The sequence below is a fragment of the Heloderma suspectum genome, chromosome 4 (assembly GCF_057233095.1).
Source record: "Heloderma suspectum isolate Gila_16-S chromosome 4, 16-S_ref, whole genome shotgun sequence".
Classification (NCBI taxonomy): domain Eukaryota; kingdom Metazoa; phylum Chordata; class Lepidosauria; order Squamata; family Helodermatidae; genus Heloderma; species Heloderma suspectum.
The window spans coordinates 46,004,098-46,025,426 of NC_139461.1; the positions used below are offsets into that span (position 1 = coordinate 46,004,098).

Genomic DNA, 21,329 nt, shown 5'->3' on the forward strand with positions numbered 1-21,329 from the left:
AATAAAGTTGATCCTTAAAAGGACTACATCTGGCCAAGAGTCAATTTCTAATGAAAATTAATATTAACAATATTTCATTTATTTTAAATGTTTGGTTAGTATATTTGTTATTTTTAAACTACATTATTTTAATTTCCAGTAAAACTGATGACGTAAGGGAGCCATTCCAAAACTCAAGTAACCATAAATCAATATTAAAGTGCTTCCCAAGTTGTTTCTGGTCCACTGCAAAAGTATGGCTTAAACACACACAACCAGCCATGGATCCATATTGTAACGAAAATGGATTTCATAAGTCTTCATAGTTTCTCAGCAAGGTCAAGCCAGTATGTTTTTGCCACCACATCTTGATGGAGCTAAATATTCTGAAAACTTTCAAAACATGGACACTTGCTTCTTAAAGGGGTTGGGGTTCCACATTTCCTTCAGAGACCTTTGCAAACTACCTAACCTTGAATCAAGTACCTGTATATACCAATTTTATATTTGTTGACTGATAAAAATATCCAAGTTAAGCATCAGTGTTATATATTAAATACTGGGTATCCAGGTAAGACAACACAGAAGCATCAATACCACTGCAGTAATAGACAGTGTCCTCACAATACATGTGTAGCACACCAAAGTAACAGAACTGGATCCAGACTAAGTCACCCTTTAAGTCCCATTGATTAATCAATAAGATTAAAGTGTGATTTGGTCTGGATCCAGCCCATAAAATGCCTAAGGGCCCCAGTTCAGAGACAGATAGTTGAGTTTAAGACCACTGAAATCAATGACATAAGGGAATTGTAACTAGAGTCCCCTAAAGCCCTATATGGCTTAAGAGCTCAATCCTATCAGGATAGGTGGCCGCCTCCAAACTCAGAGGCGACTGCCTATCCAATGCAGGACAGGAGCAGCACGGAGGGGATGTCGGAGCGGGGGAGGCAGACGCTGGACAACGCATAGGAAGCATCGGAATGGCACGTCCACCCTCTCTGCCCCAGCCTGCCCCCAGGAACATCCTGTTTTTGCCACTCCATGCTTCTCTTATGAGCACGGAGCACAGGGCCGATCCACACTGCCTACAAGGCAGCGCGGGAGGGGGTGGAGGTCGGTTCTCAGGGAACCGACCTATCCTATGGCCATCTAGCCACTGACTAGTGGCCATAAGATTGTGCCCTTAGAAGTGGAATACCTGAACGATACCACCAAGCCCTTCCTTGGTATGACCCCACCATCTGAGGTGATGTGGATGATGACATGAGAGAAGACCTTCTCATTGGTTGTGAAAAAATATTTTAATAGAGGGTATACATATTAAAAACAAAGTTTAATTCAAAGATGGATGAATGTATTGCTTTTATGCCATGAAAGTATATCAGAGACTGTGATCAGGGTGTGTGTGCTCTAGCTACATCTGACAAACATACGTCAACATCTCCTCTCCCTTTTTCATAAAGCCTCTCATCTAGCTTCAGTATGATACATGGCTGGAGCATTTCCAGGTCAGCCTACATGATTTTAAATATAAATGAATTTATATTTTGGTGTCACTTCAAGTAATAAAGCTATCTGCACAATCAGTCTGTTTTCCTGTTTATCACCCTAACAGAGAGCAACTCCACTTGTGCTAGTCAGGGCCCCAATTGTCAATGAATCCCACCTACTTACTGCAGCCCTCCAGACCGTATCCCTTTCTATTCCAGAGAGTCCTCCAACCCTCCAGAGCAGCTTTTGGAGGGCTTAAGTGGGTAATGGGATTGCTCAAAATTGGGTGTCCCAACTTGCACAAGCAGAAGCACCTTCCATTAGGGCAACGGCACTATTGGCTACAGCCCTATACATACCATTTCAATCATGCTCTACATCTCTGGGTTAGTTTTGGGGACACTTGATACCAGCCTTCCTAACCAGGTGCCCTCAAGCTGGCCATTCTAACTTGGGTTGGACTCAGTTATTTGGAGCCTGATGACACTGTTCTCATGGCAGGGGGGTGGGGGAAAGAAACTAATTATGGACTGACCAGAGCAACAGTTGCTAATATGAAGGTCCTTAATAAAGTAAACACAGACACATATTGCCTGGCAAGAGGAGAGACAAAGTGATAAATACAGTACTAAAGAGGCACAGAGGCTGTCCAGAAAATAAGTTCATCAACATTTTTCTTCATCCCTTACTAAAAAAATACATCCCTAATTGTCCTGGTTTGGGTGTAACACTAAACCACTGTTTAGCATTAAGTCAACATGCCTGTTTGAGCCTCAAATTCATGTCTTCCCTTTTCCTCCTTCGGAGTAGCTGCAAGGAGGTGATTGGAAGCATATGCTTCCTGTTTAAAACTAACCACAGTTTATCACAAACCAGAATCATAAACTTTTTGAGCCTGGTTTGTGTTAAATAAATCAGTATTTAAACTAAGTACCTTTTATTCTTTTGGGATATAATAATAAACGGTGTTTATGTTAAACAGGAAGCAGATGCTTCTATTCTCCTCCCTGTGGCCACAGCAGAGGGGGAGTGTATGAGCTTGAGGCTTGCTCATGCTCATTTACTTCATGCTCATTTCTTGCTTCTTGCTTCATGCTTATTTACTGGTTTATTGTTAAGTCTGAATTGGGCCAAAAAATATATTTAGGACTGGCCCATAAATTCATCACTTACTTGACTGCATTTCTGAAAGTGTCCCGTAAATAGGAGATCCAAATGCAGGATGCATTTGTATCCTGCTCTTCTTCCAGAGCTCACTGTGGCTTACATGTGGTTTCCTTCCTGCTAAGGGAAGGGAACAAAGGTCCACTGAGCCCTTTGCTGATTCCTCCAGTATAGTTGTACGTATGTGAGCATACCCCACAGTTTCAAATTTAGATCTATTCATAAATTCTGTGTGTGTATAAAATAATTTCAGCCCTATTCCACAGAACACCCATTACCATTATGATCAAAAGTTATGCAATCTATTAACTAATATATATGCTACTGATATATGGTTTTAATTACAGAACATTCTACTTGCATTCTGACTCATTCTGTTACATAAAAGTTTTTTCTTTTTTAAATGGAGCGGGTTATTGCATATAAAATGTCTGCACTTTAGGCAAGCACATGGCCATACTTATTATTCTAAATTAAAATAAATCTCCGTTTAGATTAGAACCTGCATGATTTCTATACGTAAACACTAAAGTCAGCCACATGCTTACATTTAGGAATAAGTTTAAGTAACAGCCCTGTTTTCTGTAGTACTGTAATTAGTTACATGAGATGAGAATGCAAGTTGTAAATCAGGAGGAATTGTAGCATAAAAACATTTAAGATAAAACATCCACAGGAATCCAAAAGAAGGGAACCTTAGATAGCAAAAGTGGAAAACCAAGCAAGCATACAAGCATCTTATCTAACTACATGCTTCCTTGTGGTATGTTCATTTTCCCAACATTTGCCATGACACACAGCCTTTTTATAATCAAAGCTCATATGAGCAAAGAAATCCTTCTTAATATGGGCTGCCTCTGTTTCTTTTTTAAAACACTCCAACACATTTTCTCTTGTGTTGAAAATTCTGCGTGCCAAATATTAAAGCCAAGTTATAAACTTCTAGAAAACAGAATTTATAATGGAAATCAAGAACTATGTAATCACTGGAATATGTTAAAGTATTCTTTTGCACTTTTAAGTTCTGAGCCTAGATTTTCAGAGGGGGGAAAACACTTATCAGAATTTCACATTAGGATGCATGGATCATATCACAGAAGCCAAAGAAATCACAGTAATCCAGGTTAATTAGAGTTTACATGATAACACTTTACCTCACTGTTAAACAATGTCATTAGCTCAAGTCATCCATTTTCAGAAGCAAGGTCAAGTCTGCCAAACGCACCACCAGCCCTACTTCTCTGCAACCATTGTTCCAGTGCAAATGTACATTTTAAATTGAATATTGATGTAGAACAAATGCTAAAATTAGTTTCAGTTCTTAAGAATTCCACAGTAATTACAAGAGGGTTGAAGCGCTGAGTTCATTGCTTGGTCTAGGGTACGGCAATTCCAAAGAGTCCATGTTCACGATGGTTAAAGCATTTGTATGAACAGAGAAGTGCCCTGACAGGTAAGAGCTGCAAGTTTCTGCTAGTCTTCATTCGCTTTTAAAAAGAAAAAAATTATACTGCGTAAGGGCACTTTATAGACTATGTTCCTCTTTATACATTGCAGTTATGTGTAAACTGAGAGCAACTTGTTAAATTTTCTCATAACAGTACAGTAAATACGCCTTAACATTCAGATCTGGTCAGACAAAATGAAGAAAGCATGGGGAGAAGTTACGTTTAAAATTAAGATCGTTTGTGTGAGGGCCACAGCTGCCCTAACACTACCTTGAAGCATGTTTATCACTAAATACCAAGACAACGGGTATTCTACATCTGTGGAGAACAATCCAGTGCTACATAATCTAGTGGGGAAATGGGCTAGCAGGAGTCCAAGGAAAGCTAATTTATTGGATGGTGTTCAAAAACTAGTAACTGGAGGAGCAGAACAGTGATATAGAAAATCAAGATGTCATACCCCAATGATGAGGTGTTAGAAAACAGCGTCAGACTTGCCACTTCAGCTCAAGTCTCTAGAATGGGCAGCATGCAATTGTTCTTTTAGAGATCTTTCCCAGGAGGAATATCAGTTTATATTATGAAGAATAGTAGCAATTTTGTGTGGAGACTCTGAAGTTCCACAATTTTATGTCCTCAATGCAGAGACTAAACCTAGTAGTTCTGCATGAAAAAAACAAACATAGCAGAGGTGTGCAACTTGTGTGCCCTCTCCCTGGCATCACTTTCACCATGATACTGGAATTAGCTGAGTGGCAGGGCATGCTAACAGGTATTGGTTTCGATATGTGGCCAGTGTGACATTCCTCTATTGACACTGGCACTTTGTTGTTTATACCATACTTACACACAGAGATGGATCAGATGTACCACCAAACCATGCTTTTGTCATATTTGAACCAATAATATCTGATAAAACATGGTCTGGGAGTGGCCATCAAACCAGAACCTGAAACGATATAGTTTGAAGCTGGCTTGCAAACCACACTTTGGGCAAACTGTGGTTTGGTGTTACATCTGAACTGACAAACTACAGTTTGGAATGCTGCTCCACCCTCAGAGGCCAGTATTTGGGAAAGCATTCTGAGGGATGGCAGGGGAAGAAGAAACCCACACAAACCTGTGCATATGACTGCAGATAATAAAACAGAAACCATGACTTCGTATTACATGTAAACCAACCCTCTGCCATGGTTCTTGGCAGGTCCAGCAGAAACATAAACTATAACAAACCACAGGGACCAGCTAGTTTATCTCCTGCCCAAAGTCACCATATTCTAAGTCTAATGCAACCCTGACATTTGCCTTTCAAAACTTTTAAAAACACATAAGGAAGGAAATTCCACAACTTTACTAGGGAGTTTGTTCCATTGCTGTACTGCTGTAATTGTTAGGAAGTTCTTCACTACGTTTAGCCTAATCTTTGCTTTCTCTCTTATGCTCAGCAGAAAGAGCAGAAATCATTGCTCCCCTTTTTTAGCCTCCTTTTAAATACCTAAAGAATGTCAACAAATTCCTGACATACCTAAAAGAGAACAAGGATACCTTATGGTGCTATTCTGCAGGTTAGGAGTGGTCAACCTGCACCCTACAACATAATTTCATGAGGCCCTTGAACTAATTTCATGCAGATGGGGGGAGCCCAGTGGGAGAGAAGCAGGGGAGAAGGGAGCAGAAATGGATGGAGTGGTGGAAACGGGGGGGAGAAAAAGCCCCTGCATGTGAGCAATTCTCTGGCAAGGAGAGGAAAATGGTGGCGGGGGAGGGCTGGATGAACAATGGAAGAGCAAGGCCTCTACAAGTGATCGGTTCAGAGCCTCCTCCTACATTTCCTCTTAAGATGCTGACCAGCTCGAGATCGATAGGCATATGGTCAAGGAACACCTAATTAGTTTGAATGAGTTCAAATCTCCAGGGCCAGATGAACTGCATCCTAGAGTAATAAAGGAACTGGCAGAAGAACTATCAGAACCGCTGTCTATTATCTTTGAGAAATCATGGAGGGCGGGTGAAGTGCCAGATGACTGGAGGAGGGCTAATGTTGTCTCTGTCTTCAAAAAGGGTAAAAAGGAGGAACCTGGGAACTTCAGACCAGTCAGTCTGACATCAATCCCTGGGAAAATTCTGGAGCAGATGATAAAACAATCAGTATGTAAGCACCTTGAAAACAATGCAGTGATTACTCGAAGCCAACATGGGTTTGTCAAAAACAAGTCCTGCCAGACGAATCTGATCTCATTTTTTCATCAGGTAACCTCCCTTGTGGACTGTGGGAATGCTGTGGACATAATATACCTTGACTTCAGCAAAGCTTTCGACAAAGTGCCCCATGATATCCTGATGAGCAAACTAGCTCAAAGTGGGCTAGATGAAACAACGATCCAGTGGATCCACAGTTGGCTACAGAATCGGACTCAAAGAGTGCTTATCGATGGGCTCTCAAACTGGGGAGAGGTAACAAGTAGGGTACCGCAGGGCTCAGTCCTGGGCCCAGTACTCTTCAACATTTTAATTAATGACTTGGAGGAGGTGGTGCAGGGAATGCTGATCAGAATTGGGCAGGATAGCTAATACCTTGGAAGACAGAAACAAAATTCAAAGTGATCTGGATAGACTGAAGCGCTGGGCAAAAAACAACTGAATTAAATTTAATAGGGATAAATGCCAAGTTCTGCACCTAGGAAAAAGGAACCAAATGCACAGTTACAAGATGGGGGATACTTGGCTCAACAACACTACAAGTGAGAAGGATCTTGGAATTGTTGTAGATCATAAGCTGAATATGAACCTGATGTGGCTGCAAAAAAGGCAAATGCTCTTTTGGGCTGCATTAATAGAAGCATAGCTTCCAAATCCCAGGAAGTACTAGCTCCCCTCTACTCAGCACTGGTTAGGCCTCATCTGGAGTACTGGGTCCAGTTCTGGGCACCGCACTGCAGACAAGCTGGAGAGGGTTCAGAGGAGGGCAACAAAGATGATCAGGGGACTGGAAAAAAAGCCCTATGAAGAGAGACTGAAAGAACTGGGCATGTTTAGCCTTGAGAAGAGAAGACTGAAGGGAGATATGACAGCGCTGTTCAAGTACTTGAAAGGTTGTCACAGAGAGGAAGGCCAGGATCTCTTCTTGATCATGCCAGAGTGCAGGACACGGAATAATGGGCTCAAGTGACAGGAAGTCAGATTCCGGCTGAACATCAGGAAAAACCTCCTGACTGTAAGAGCAATACGACAATGGAACCAATTACCTAGGGAGGTGGTGGGCTCTCCCACGCTGGAGGCCTTCAAGACGAGGCTGGACAGCCATTTGTCAGGGATGCTCTGACTTGGATTCCTGCATTGAGCAGGGGGTTGGACTCGATGGTCTTATAGGCCTCTTCCAAACCTACTATTCTATGATTCTATGACCATGCAGTCTTCATGACTTCAACATTTTTTGTATGGCCAATACAGCAACCCTTGTTTTTGTGTGTGACTTGGAAGTTAAATAAATATTGGTTGGGGTGAAAAGAACTGCAGACTAGTTCTGCATGCCCAAGGGGACTTTGGACATGTGTTTTCAAAGCAGTAGCTTTCCATGCCACATGGCAAACCATTTTAGAAACTGAGGAGTATTTCAGAAGTAGATTGGGATATGGTGTGGAAAGGATTCTAAAAATCCCATCATACATGCGTAAAGCAACTCTTGGGATCCTAGCCAAAATAACTGTAAACTGCCTCTCACAGGAGATTCTATATTGGGTACAGATACTCAAATATCTATAACTGAGAGAAAATAGATGGCCCACAAAACATACGTCCTACTAAAAGGTTTTCACATTAAAATATTTGTTCCAGCTTTCCTCCTCTAACCTACGGCTTGGATCCAAATGTGCCCTTCTGCTAGTCAAAAGCCTCTTCCACTCACAGGTCTGCCTCCAAATTAGCAGAACAGCATTGTCTTCTGTTTGCACAAGGTCTCGTGTAAGACTTTGAACAAGCTCATTCTCAAGACCGTTTTAACAGCTCACTAAAGTTTATAGACTACAAAAGTAATCTGAATTTTTCGAATTCATTATTTTTTATACAGCAATGCAACCTCTGAAATCAACCCTGAGTGCTCAGTGGAAGGACAGATACTGAAGCTGAAGCTCAAATATTTTGGCCACCTAATGCGAAGGGAAAACTCCCTGGAAAAGACCCTGCTGCTGGGAAAGATTGAAGGCAAAAGGAGAAGGGGCCGGCAGAGGATGAGATGGCTAGATAGCATCACCGATGCAATGAATATGGACTTGAGCACACTCCGGGAGAGAGCACAGGACAGGAAGGCCTGGCGTGCTGTGGTCCGTGGGGTCATGATGAGTCAGACACGACTGAACGACTGAACAACAACATACTGCGAGAAGCCTTCCACTAGCTCTACTGCAGAAGCATGAAGCACAGAAGAACACTAATGCATTTTCTATCCTTCTGCTCCTGGAGATTGGGACCTAAGTCTACATTTTGTCACTTCTGTGATCATAATATTCTTTGATAAGTTCAAAGTTATACATATCTTTTTTAATTGTTATAGCTTCTCAAAGTAAACCTCATTCCTCGTTATCTGGTGAGATAATTGTACTTATTTAATAAGTATTTTAGGTTATAAATCATGAGTAAACCTAATCACAATATAAATGAAATTGATGCCTTCTTTATTGAGGTTCAGCTGAATGTGTGATTGAAGGATGTGCTGTTGTGAAATTACATTAAGTTCTCAAAATACAGATCTTCCATGTCAAACGCTTTTGGAGTGAAGCGGGTTCTCTTTCATCTCTTTCAAAAGCAGTTTTTCATTACATTACATCATTTCATGCAAGACTCAAAGTTCATTAAGCAACACGTGTGTAATTCACTACCTAAAGTTATTATTTTAAGAGGAACTAGGGGAAAGTTAAAAATTGCAGCGCTAAGAGAAATGAAAAATGAACAATCATGAGTCAGGCAATGGAATGCAGGGCCCCCTCCGAGGGACCTAGTCACCAAAGATACGATATCCAATCTCAAATCAGGTTGCTAGTCAGTCAGGTCCTTGAAGCGCAAGATCAATATTAAACAACTTGGCCTTTTCTCTACACATTTTTTCCCTTTCTATCCCCTTTTCTACTCTACTTAGTTTGTATTCGTTTCTACACACTTTTTATTTCTGTTTCAAGCTACCAAACGTCTATATTATTCCAAACATCTCTATACTATGTGGCCAAATTGTATTTATTCTTCTTGGTTATTCACTTTAATATTTATCTATCTATATATCGAGAAAGACAAAGAGAAAGAGCAAGAGCAAGAGAGAGAATGCAACTGAGTTCCAATCATTAACCCATTTGGGATATAAATATTCCTTAAAGGTGTTACAATAGCTTTCTTTTTCAATCTATGCCTATGTGAATGTAAAGCACTACCATTACATTTTAAAGTTTTAATAAATTCTACTGGGTATTTCATTTGCTCCTCAACATTATCCTTCATCATGTGGTCCATACTGTAATAAGTTTCATTTTCCCCTACAGTTGTAAAATGATAGTTTTTAATATTGTCACAGTGTTCATTCTTAACAGATGAGGTATCAGACAGAATTTGCAATTCTTTGCAAGACGGATTCTTCTTATATAATGCAGTTCTTATATCAGATGTTAAATGCATTTCAGGAACTCACTCCTATCTTGCAGTATTTGTTGATCTGCTTATAGGCACTGCTCCATTTCCTACTGCAAGGATGGACACTGCAAATCTTCTATCTCATATTTTGTCTACACAGGTGTAATTTGAAAAATTGGACAGTTTTTTAAACAAACAATTGTTTAAATCTTATTCCTTTTACCATGCCTCCCCTGTTCTACTCTGTTTATATAGTGTATAGGGTAAAAATCATTAAGCTGTGAATCAGGAAGGCTCCAGTTTGAATCAAACAAGGTGGTCTGAGGCAAGCCACTATCTCTCAGCCTCAGCCAACTATCTAGCAAGGGGGCAGTATGTTTTTGAACAGATTTGAACACTGTGATCAATATGCTATATAAATTCTATCTATTTTTAAAAAAATTAAATGGTTTCAAAACTGCTTTGTGTTTTGGGAGATAGGGGGAGTGTGATACTTAGTTCCAGGATTTTAACTAATAGGCACCCATAAGCACATACAGTCAGGGCCAGAAATACTGGAACAAGGGTAACTGTTTTGGCAGTTGGCCTCTGCACATCGCCACATTGAGGTTGAAAGGAAACACACCCAGATGGGAGCGAAGTCAGGACTTTCAGCTGTAATTCAAGGGGTTTGACAAAAGTGGGGCACTAACCATTCAGGAGGGACAGCCAGTGGCATACAAATACACCCATCGTTGGTGGCCCATAAGTAATGGAACAAACCAACATCATTTCAAACTTAAGGAGCGCCTTGAATACCTGGATGAAAATTCTTTGCAGTCAATGACTGCCTGAAGTCTGGAACCCATGGACATGACCAAATGCTGAGTTTCCTCCTTTGAGATGCTTTGCCAGGCCTTGACTGCAGCTGCCTTCAGCTGCTGCTTGTTTGTGGGTCTTTCTGCCTTCAGTCTTGTCTTCAGTAAGTGAAAAGCATGCTCTATTGGGTGGAGATCAGGTGACGGACTTGGCCACTGAAGAACATCCCACTTCTTTGCCTGGAGAAACTCTTGGGTAGCTTTTGCTGTATGTTTGGGGTCATTATCCATCTGCAATATGAAGCGGCGTCCTATCAGTTTGGCAGCATTCGGCTGAATCTGAGCAGAAACTATAGCCCTATACACTTCAGAATTCATCCTGCTGCTTTTATCAGCAGTCAGGTCATCAAGAAACACCAGTGACCTGGTTCCATTGGAAGCCATACATGCCCATGCCATAACACTGCCTCCACCATGTTTGACAGATGATGTGGTATGCTTTGGATCATGAGCTCTTCCTTTCCTTCTCCATACTTTTCTCTTCCCATCATTCTGGTAAAAGTTAATCTTATTCCAGAACCGGGCAGGCTTTTTTAGGTGTTTGCTGGCAAAGGCTAATCTGGCCTGTCTGTTCTTGAGTGTTACCAGTGGTTTGCACCTTATTGTGAAGCCTCTGTATTTACATTCATAAAGCCATCTCTTGACTGTAGATGTTGACAATGACATGCCTATCTCCTCAAGAGTGGTCTTGACCTGGCTAGATGTTGTGAAAGGGTTCCTCTTCACCATGAGCAGAATTCTGCAGTCAACCACTTTAGTTGTCTTTCGTGGTCTGCCAGGCCTTTTGCTGTTGCTGAGCTTGCCAGTTAATTCCTTCTTTTTCAGGATGTTCCAAACTGTTGTATTGGCCACTCCCACTGTTTTTGCTATCTCTCTGATGGGTTTATTTTGTTTCCTCAGCCCAATGATGGCCTCCTTCACTTCCATGGACACCTCTTTGGACCTCATGTTGGGAGTTCCAGTGAACAGCTACCAAATACAAATGTAACACTCAGAACCACCTCCAGGCCTTTTATCTGCTTGATTGGTCATGGAGTACCCAGGAAACGGGCCACACCTGGCCATGCAGCTGCTTGTCAGTCTTTCCTTCCATTACTTATGAGCCACCAACGATGGGTGTGTGTGTGTGCCACTGGCTGTACTTCCTGAATGGTTAGTGCTCCACTTTTGTCAAACCTCTTGAATTACAGCTGAAAGTCCTGACTTCGCTCCCATCTGGGCGTGTTTCCTTTCAACTTCAATGTGGTGGTATACAGAGGCCAACTGCCAAAACAGTTATCCTTGTTCCAATATTTCTGGCCCTGACTGTATATGCAGATTAGCCATTTGGGATGAGGGAGTGGGAGTTTCCCGGTTTCAGCTCCAGGTGTCCTGAAACCTGCAATACTACTTTAAGCAGAGATCACAGAAGAGAGCGAGAGCATGTGTGTGTGCATGCATATCTGTGTCGTGGGCAGCAGAGACCCTTTTAAAACTAGTCCCACTTCAAGTTTTACAAAATATTATATCTGCCTTCAAATGCACTAAATTGACTGAACTGTAGTGAGATCAATGTTGCGCAGTGGTGACAGAGTTATCTTAGATGTGGAAAGCCCAGGTTCAAATCCCATACATCTACAGAGATCTCTGGGTGGCTTCAGGAAAATCATTGTGGGTTTGATGTGCGGGTGAAATGCTTCTCTGGAAGATGGGTGTGATACAAATGAAATAAATAAATGGAATGGAATAAATGAAAAGGAAAGGACAGATACATATAAATTAATTTAGATAAACTAATAAGTAATAGCAGAAGCAGTGGTCGAAAATGGAGAAGGTTGTAGTAGTATAGATAGGACCTGTTTCAGACGAAGGGGGAAAGGGGGGCCTTCTGGGGAACCCCGCAGGGCCAGATTGGGATGCCTGGAGGGCTAGTTTTGGCTCACAGGCCTGAGGTTCTACACCCCTGAGACAGGAGATGGCTGGCCCGTAAACGGAAACGTAATGCTGAACCACATGGACCCTTCACCTGATCCAATGAATTTTTACTTATGACTGGGGCCACTAAGGATGTTATCAATATGTACAGAAAGGAAACAAGATTTTGGAGAAATGAACGAAAAGCAGGCAGCAGAAGAACTCAGCAAGAGTCTGGATATGCAATTAATCCTGCTTTAAAGAGTATATTATTCAGTAAACTTACCTGTTTTACATCCACAAATTGCACACATTCTAGCCACATACCCAGAAAGCCACATCCACAATGAACACATTCTCTTTTATGAGAAAGTAGCTTCTGTGCTTCTAAATTCTGCATTATTGCTCTGTGTAAATAATGGTTTTTGTTTTCCAGTTGAGTGAGAATAAATCTTGCTGTTAGTTCCTGTACAATTTAAAAGACAGAATAACCAATTATTGACAATACTTCCAACAGAACCTCAATATAAATGTTTTTTACTCCCAGTACTTAGCAGATGACTTTGAGAGTGTATGGCTCCCATGTTCAAATAGTCCCTTCTCCAGGAGGATCTTGTAGCCCTTTACATTACGTTGCATAGTCCTGTTATCAAATGCTCTTACGCATGAGTGTACGTGAACTTGCATGTATACACATGTTCCCAAAGAACCTGTAAATATAGGGATCTCTTGCAAAAGTGGTAGTGTGCACATGGTAGATTTTACAGTTATTTGACAAAATGGTGAAATCATCTAGAGAAAACCTGACAGCTGAAATCTAAAAACTCTTCCTAACAACAGAGATAGAGCAAGAGAAGGTGGAAGTGGGGAGTTAAGATTTGCCAATAAGGAGCAGGGAGGGTGCTAGGGAAGTAGCAAGACAGGGCTGGGGGAGCCAAAAACACCAAGAGGTCCTTTGAGTTCAGTGGCAAAGAGTGGGTCATGTGAGGTGCAGAATGGATAGATTTAGAGCAAATTCAGGAGAAGGAGGAAGAAATAAAGTCCAAGCTGGTATATTTATCTTATTTCAGAAGTAGGGGGGACACAAGGGACCAATTTCCTGGTTGGTCATGATCACTTGGAAACCCACCATGGGCACAGTCTATGCTAGCCTTTACCAGCCTTAGGACACAATGGGGTAATCACCTCGGACCACACCACATGTTGTGGTCTTGAATCCCATTCAGGCTAGGCTGATATAAGTAATAATGGGGGGACCAAACAGCTGGCTAAGCTGTTATCAGGAATCCCAGAACCACACAAAAAGTGTGGAATGCAGTTCCAAAAGAAAAATTTTCTTTGGAAAATGGATAATCCCCAAGCAAGGTCTCTCCTTTGATCCCGACTATTCCAGTGAAAATAACAAACACAGAGAGAGGCCAGGGAACTTAGGGGAAGGAGGTAGCAAAGTTAACTCTGTGTGGGTGTGCATTTGGTTATGTCTGTCTCAAGACCCTGAAAGACCTCAACACAACGCTATAGGCTCCCAGCTTGTCACCAGATCCCTAGCATGAGTAGGCAACCCCACTGAAATGGATGTGGCTAAAATGGAGCAATGGAGTTTCACAGGGTGACGTTCTATCTGCCTGGGTTTACAAGGCAACAGATCTATCTAGGCGTATAAGGAATGAGGTGGTGCAAGCAAGGAGAGAGGAGCTCTGCCCCTGGAAACATGGGTTAGGTACTAGAGTACAAGAGAGAGAGTGTTAGGAAGGATTACAAGAAGTGGGTTGCAAGCTAAGCAAACCCTGGGCAGATCTTGGGGCAGTGTGATAGAGGGTTTGTCCATGCTGGGTCCCACAGTCAAAAAGCACACTGAAGATTAGTTCCGGGGGCAGTTATAGACCAAGGGAACAATTACTTTGGGAAGACTCATGATGGACTTAATGCAATCAAATAGCTTAACTCTGGGGAATGAACAAGAACCTTTCTTTCAGTTCCTAACTACTTGAATGAATTAGCTAAGCCTTACAAAGGCCCTGATCCTGTGGGACAATTAGGTAGAGATATTCAGAATAAATGTTTATCACAAGGAGGTCTGGGGGGGATCTTCACAACAGAATGAGAAGCATGTTGGAGTATTATTAGGATTTTCATGGAATTGGCTTTGGTCTGACAGGGAGACATGAAGCAAGAAAAACCAAGTGTACCATACCTTTAAAATCCGGTTTTAATGGGTCACACAGCGATTGAAAGGAACATACTTCCCAGTTTCAGGGGGGAGGGAGAGTAGAACAGAACATCATCAACTCGGCAGTGGCTGCTCAACCAATGGGAGAGGCTTGTTTCCTGCCCCTGTCTAGGCTCCCCACCCCACCCTTTGCATGAAGGAGCCAAAATCCCAGATTCTTGAGTGCAGCATCTGAAGGCTTCCTCTGAGAGCATCCCACCCACACCCAATTTCATTCCAATCTGGCAAACTGCCATGGAGTCATCACCACCCCCTTTCTCCTTCTCTGGGCACTTTCTCCCTACTCTCAATGACGGGCTCCCGTGATCCTGAGACCTCGCCAGATCACTACTGCGATAAAGCTCTTACACAACATCAGGGAAGCGATTTAACACAACATCGAGGAAGCAAAGTAATGTAAACATCAGAGAAGTGCATAATCACTGAGGGTAATTACTCCCACTGGTGAAAAGTAAGTGCAGGGCAATTCTGAAAGCTTGAAAGAGTGCCCTAGGGCTTTGATGTGCTGGAAAGGCGGGCGAGTTCCTCTAGTTACCTAGGTTACCAAGGGCATGGCCGGGTGAAAGACACATCCCTAGGAATGCCCCAATCACACCAAATTTAAAGCAGAGGAATGGGCACACAGCAGCTGAACTGCAGGGGAGCCAAATTAAAGAAAAACAATGGAGTAACAGTACTCTGCAAAAATACAGCTTCCCCACAGGTAAACTCTGGGGTGGCTGCAGTGGCCATGATGTCATGTGTCCCTAATGACTTTAAGCCACAGCAGCATCGAAAAAAACCTCCCATGTAGATGGGCCCCTGGTGGTGCTTTAAACTGCTGATATATCTTTTGGTGATGATGCTTCAGGATTGGACCATGTTTCCCACCAAGGCTTTAGACTGATTAATTTAATGGTGCCCTCAGGGGTTGCATAACTACAGTGGTGACTTGGTAGTCTAAAATGCATTTGCATATATCCAGAGTTCCCAAGCTTTGCATATTGCAGGAGGGCAAGTAACCATGTTTTAAGTGCTGGGCAAATAACCATGTTGTCCAGAAGTTTTGTAACTATGAAACACTGTCAATTTATTGTATGGGACAGGCCAGGGACCCTGGGTTACTACACCTGTTACTACACCTGTAAGGATGGGTGTTTTTCTGCCAGTGGTTTTGGTTGGCTGTTGCTGGAACTTGAATGAAGGGACATTAGCAGGCAGAAGATGCTGCTCTGTTGACCAGGAAAGACAGAAGGCCACATTCCTGGTATTTACATTTCCTACGAATCACAGGAGCCAGTGTTGCATGCCTCTTTCCCTTCTGTGCCTGAACAAAGCTCTGATGCCTGTACACATGTAGTTCTATTTTAACTCACAGCATCAGCTCATGAGGTTTCTGGCTTAGGCCCCAGAGTCCCTGACATTTACAAATTGCCTGCAAGCTTTTGATTGTGCTTATACAGTGCATATGAATTCTACAAAATAACCTGGACTTTTCTACTCATATTTAGCCAGTGAAAAAACTAAAGGCTATTTGTATACCTATTTACAAGATCCAATCAATGTTAAAGTTATATTATTTTAACTGGCCAAGTTAATCATGTCCTTTCACCATCTAAGCAAGAATTAAATTCTTATCTCAAATTAATGTTTAAATAGCTAATGCTTTTTCTAGAACATCTCCTTTTGAGAATGCTGACATTGTTGAATTCTGACTTATTCCAGGATAAATACTAATTTTGTAATTACGGATGGTTCGCAGAGCTATTTGCATTAATATATATGCAGGGCCTACCGCAAGGAGATTATTCTGTAGAATTTGGAAAAGTTATGTTGTTTTTATTTTTAAATCAGATATTTGTGTTAGGGTTTAGAAAAACAAATTAGGTTTTAATTTATTACTGGTTGCAAAATCATTACCTCAAACAAAAACAAAAAGAGTAGACACACTATTCTGTGGGGACACAAAATGGATAATAGAAAAAGGACTGTATTTACAGTGATTGAGAGACTGGCTGGATTCACACAACACGACAACCCATACTCAAAGTTGAGTATGGTTTGACTGTGGGTTGTCACTGAACTGCAAGTTATTGTTGAACTGTGGGGTTGTTGTGTTGTGTGAATCCAGCCATGCTAATAAACCATGGTTCATTCACCATGAACAACCCACAGCCCACAGTTGTTCAACAACCCAACAACAAACCATGGGTTCCCTTCATGAATGAAAGTATCATCATTCTATTGCAGAAGGAGCTGTAATATAGTGGAAACTCCTGCAAACGGAAGGGATGTCAATTTGGACTGATTCCTCCTTCTGACTGCAGCCTTCTTAGCTACTCCTACACTGTTCCAAGCGTCTTCTGATCCTCTACAGCACATGTGGGGGCATAGGGTGGGAAGGGGAAAATCAATAAAAATTGCCTCTCATCCTTCTGTGAATGGGAACATTCCAGAAACAGAACTCCATTCGTGGACCCCTTGACTCCAACCCATAGTTCAGGGGTGGGCAACATTTTGGCCCCCAAGGGCCCCCTGGAAGATGGGTGGTGGGTCAGGGGCCACACCCACAGATATACCACATGCAGACACACTCATGTGCACCAACACGTACCCACCAATCACACCCAGTGTTCCTCTCCATCCACACACGCTGGATGTTATGTACATGTTATGTACATACACACACACACACAACTTGAGGCTGGCAGGAGCCGATTCTGCTGGAAAATAGGGTGCATGAGGGGAGTCTTCCCCATCAGGATTCTGCTGGGAAACAGGGTACATGGGGAAAGTCATCCCCACATGCCCTATTCCTAAGAAAAACTGGACTCTGGAAAGCCCCATCAAACAGCTGTTTGGCAGGCTGGCAGGAGCCCAAATCTGCTGGGAAACAGGACATGTGTGGATGATTCTCCTCATGTGTCCTGTGTAATGGTGGAAGTGGCACAGGGGGGAACTGGGGGGGGCAGGCCACCCACAGTGGGCTGTAGAGGCTGCCTCCAAGGACTGAATGAGGCCTGTGGGCTGCAGGTTGCCCACTCCTGCCATAGTTTAACATAACAATAACATCAACAACAACAACACCTGTTTAGTTGTGGAATGCTGGGAGTTGTAGGACTTTTTTCTCTTTAAACATGCATAGGATTGCACTTTTAAGGCACAAGTTTGCACCCTTAGGGTGGAATCCTATGCATGTTTAGACAGAAAAAGTCCTACAACTCCCAGCATTCCCCAGCCAGCATGGCTGGCTGGGGAATGCTGGCTGCTGTAGGACTTTATTCTGTCTAAACATGCATAGGATTCCACCCTTAAGCTACAATCCTATCCACCTTTACCTAGAAGTAAGCCACACTGAACTTAATGAAACTTGCTTCTGAGTAGATATGTGCAGGACCGCACTGTTAATTAAAAACTCTCACCAGACTAACAGTCACTTTCAGCTACTGAATCAGCCCCATCCCTCAGACTACAGAAAGTTTATTTAGAATGGTTTAAATGAGAAGGATTCAAATTTCTTTGAAATCTGAAAAGCAAATATAATTTTAAAACTACAGTTTTAAAAGTTTACTTTTCTCATTAGTTACCTTAAGAGTCAAAATGTCCTCCTCTTGTACGGCACTAACAGGATTCCTCTGAAGCAATGGATTACCTTCACAATAAAGTTCCTCCAGCTCAAGATCTTCTGTCTATTTAAATAACACAAGAACATTTTTAATATAAAAAAACAAAAAATAGTGTTTTCAATTAAGTGTTTACTGAGTGTCATTCTAAATATTTGCCATTGTATTTAATTAACATAGAAAGGGAGAAGGCGGCAAGAAAAACACATATACATTCCCAGCCAATTATACATTTGCCTTCTACTCAGTTCAGCTGGGGAGGCCTTTTTCCTTATCTCACCACCATCTGAAGTACAGCTGGCAGGAATGTGTAAGAGAGCCTTCTCAGTTGTTGCACCAAGGCTGTGAACGCCCTTCTCTACTTGGAGATCCATCTGGCTTGCTCTCTTGATGTTCTTTTGTTCCCAACTACAGATTTTTTTTGTTTTGGCAGGCCTTTGGCCTGGCTGATGCCTGATATTATTCAATCAATCAATCCATCAATCAATCAATCAATGTTATATCTTGTTCCTGTTTAATTTTAATATCTTTTGTTTTTAAATTTTTATGAACGCTCCCTTGAGGATTTCTACTGTAACACAAAGGTGGGATATAAATCCATTAATAATAACAGCAGCAACAGCAAAATATTAACAGAGTGTAAAATTCTTAGGAACCCAATTCTGTACTCCACTGCAAAATGGGAAACAGGATAAAATAAAAAGGTCCTAGCAATCAAGACAATGCTTTTTATTTTCTCAACCATGGTAGGGGTGGAGCACACATTAATTTTTTTTCCATCATGCCACCGTATTAATAAAAATCTCCCCCAAAACTGCTATATGTTCTAGAAGGGAAGCTGTGCTTGGTGCCACCGCTACCACGGTCACAATCTGGGTTGGATCTCAGTCCTGCAACTGCATTTAAAAAAGAAAGAAAAAGATACATACAAATCAGACATTAAGGGCGCAATCCTATGCAGGTTTAGACAGAAAAAAGTCCTACAACTCCCAGCATGCCCTAGCCAGCATGGCTGACTGGGGCATGCTGGGAATTGTAGGACTTTTTTCTGTCTAAACATGCATAGGATCGCACCCTTAATGTAATATGTAGTTTGGCCCTCACTTCTAAAAACATATTCATAACACTGGGCTACATGCCTTTGAACAATTTGGACTGAGTATTTACTCATGAGAGCAGTTCTCTGATGGTTAAAAGGCAGTAGACACCCAGGACACACACCTGATACAAACTACTATCAAACACAAACACCATTGCATATCAGGATCATTTTTACAAACCATTTTCTTTCAGCTCTATATATTTATGCTGGAACACTGAGATTACTAGAATAACACATTGAGAATAGAACATGTTATATACCCTGATGGTGTAATGGGAATATGTTTTTCCACATGTATTTTGTTCTGGGCCTTTAACTGCTTCTTGTATAATGCAAGTTGATAGCTAAAATAGAAAATGCATTTGCTTTGAAATATAAGATGGTTGTGGAAACACCTAGAGCTATTCTACTTGGGCTACGAATCACAAATAATTGAGCACAGAGACAAACCTACCTGGCTCCCTGGGAAATATTAGCTGACGCTTCCTGCCCACCCTGCCACCCAATTGCCAGCTCACAAACGGGAGACAATGAAGAGCAGAGGGAGTGGTAGTTTTGGCAACAGGACTTTCAGGCAGTCCATTCTGTTCAATGGGAGTAAGGTCCCAGCACACCACTCTCCATCTTCACCTCAAAATGGCCTTTGCATAAAACTAGCTGCTGACCAGGGACATAGACTCTGTCTCCACGACAATGGAAGGAGAAACGAATGGAGGAGTACTGGATATTTTTTTAAAGGAATCAGCTTGGCTGCGCTTTGGTCCATGCAGGGCTCCACGAACGAGTGCACTTCACCAGTAAAAATCGCTTCACAGAACATACTTCCAGGTGGGGGTTAGAGTGAATGTCATCTGACTGGCAGGGGCTGCTCAGCCAATAAGAAAGGCTCCACCCACCCAGCTCTCCTTTCCCCTGAAGCTCCAGATGTACCTGCATTTCAGGAGCAAGCCTCACTGAGCACAATGTGAGTTACTTCTGAGTAGACACACGCATGCTTGTGCTGGGAAGGGGGGGGCACAGGGATGGGAAACCAGACCCCTTTCTAACCCGGCGCTGCGGAGGATTTCTATAAGGAAGGTGCGAAGTAGTTACTTCCTAAAGCAATAAACCAAAGAACAGAGAATCAAAGCCTTGAGAACGTGCTTTAGTTTAGAGCATTTAGGGGCTTTGTGCTTTAAACTGTGCCATTTCAATTGAGGGGGATCTCTGTAAATTTTGATGTGGGCATTCAGGGGACAAGCCTCATTGAGCACAATGGGAGTTACTTTTGAGTAGACACTAGTTGGTTTGTGCAGCGATGGGAAACACACAAGAAACACCCCTTGATCGGGGTCATGGTGAAAGGCACACCCGTGGGCAGGGCTAGCACACCCAAGGTAAATGCAGGGGTTGGGGCACACAGCAACTATACCAGGGAGAACCCAACAAGGAAAAGAATCGGACTTTAAGCAGTCTCAGGAAATCTGTTTTTTCCCTGATAAGCTCTGGGGTGGCTGCTGGATGGCCATGAAGTCATATATTCCTAATGACCTCCGAACACAGCCAGCTCGGAGTAAATCACTCAGGAAGACACACACACCCCAACAATCTCAAATGAATCTGGAAATAATATGCAGTTAGGACATTCCCATTGTCAACTGTGGAACAGCTTGACTTCATATAATCTTAATTTCCATAGACACCAAAGAGTGCCATGCTGTTTGTTGGAAAATCATTCAAGAATATATTTTTGCTTTAGGATTTCAAAGAAATTCTCTCAGTATTTTTTAAAACAATCTTGAAATAAATGGAAGTGTTCTTTGACTTCTTTGGAACCATTATTCTTTGGCTTGCATACATTTTAAGCTATCAATACTTTCCACTAATGAACGTATATAAATTTTTGATCACAAGTTCAGATGAGGGCAAACATGATACATAAACAAATAGCGGGTAACTACCAGGAAG

At 42.0% G+C, this 21,329-nt stretch overlaps 1 protein-coding gene across 1 annotated transcript in view; it reads right to left on the bottom strand.

Moving 5' to 3' along the window:
* Positions 1-1,265: 1,265 nt before the first annotated feature.
* Positions 1,266-21,329, bottom strand: part of LRRC69 (leucine rich repeat containing 69) — a 45,899-nt gene continuing 25,835 nt past the window's right edge. Inside the window, exons 6-8 of the mRNA XM_084848016.1 lie at positions 18,245-18,346; positions 12,735-12,914; positions 1,266-4,124 (exon numbers count right to left, since the gene is read on the bottom strand). Of these exons, the coding sequence (XP_084704142.1) occupies positions 4,014-4,124; positions 12,735-12,914; positions 18,245-18,346 (393 nt within the window). The 3' untranslated portion in view covers positions 1,266-4,013. The remainder of the gene's footprint in view (positions 4,125-12,734; positions 12,915-18,244; positions 18,347-21,329) is intronic.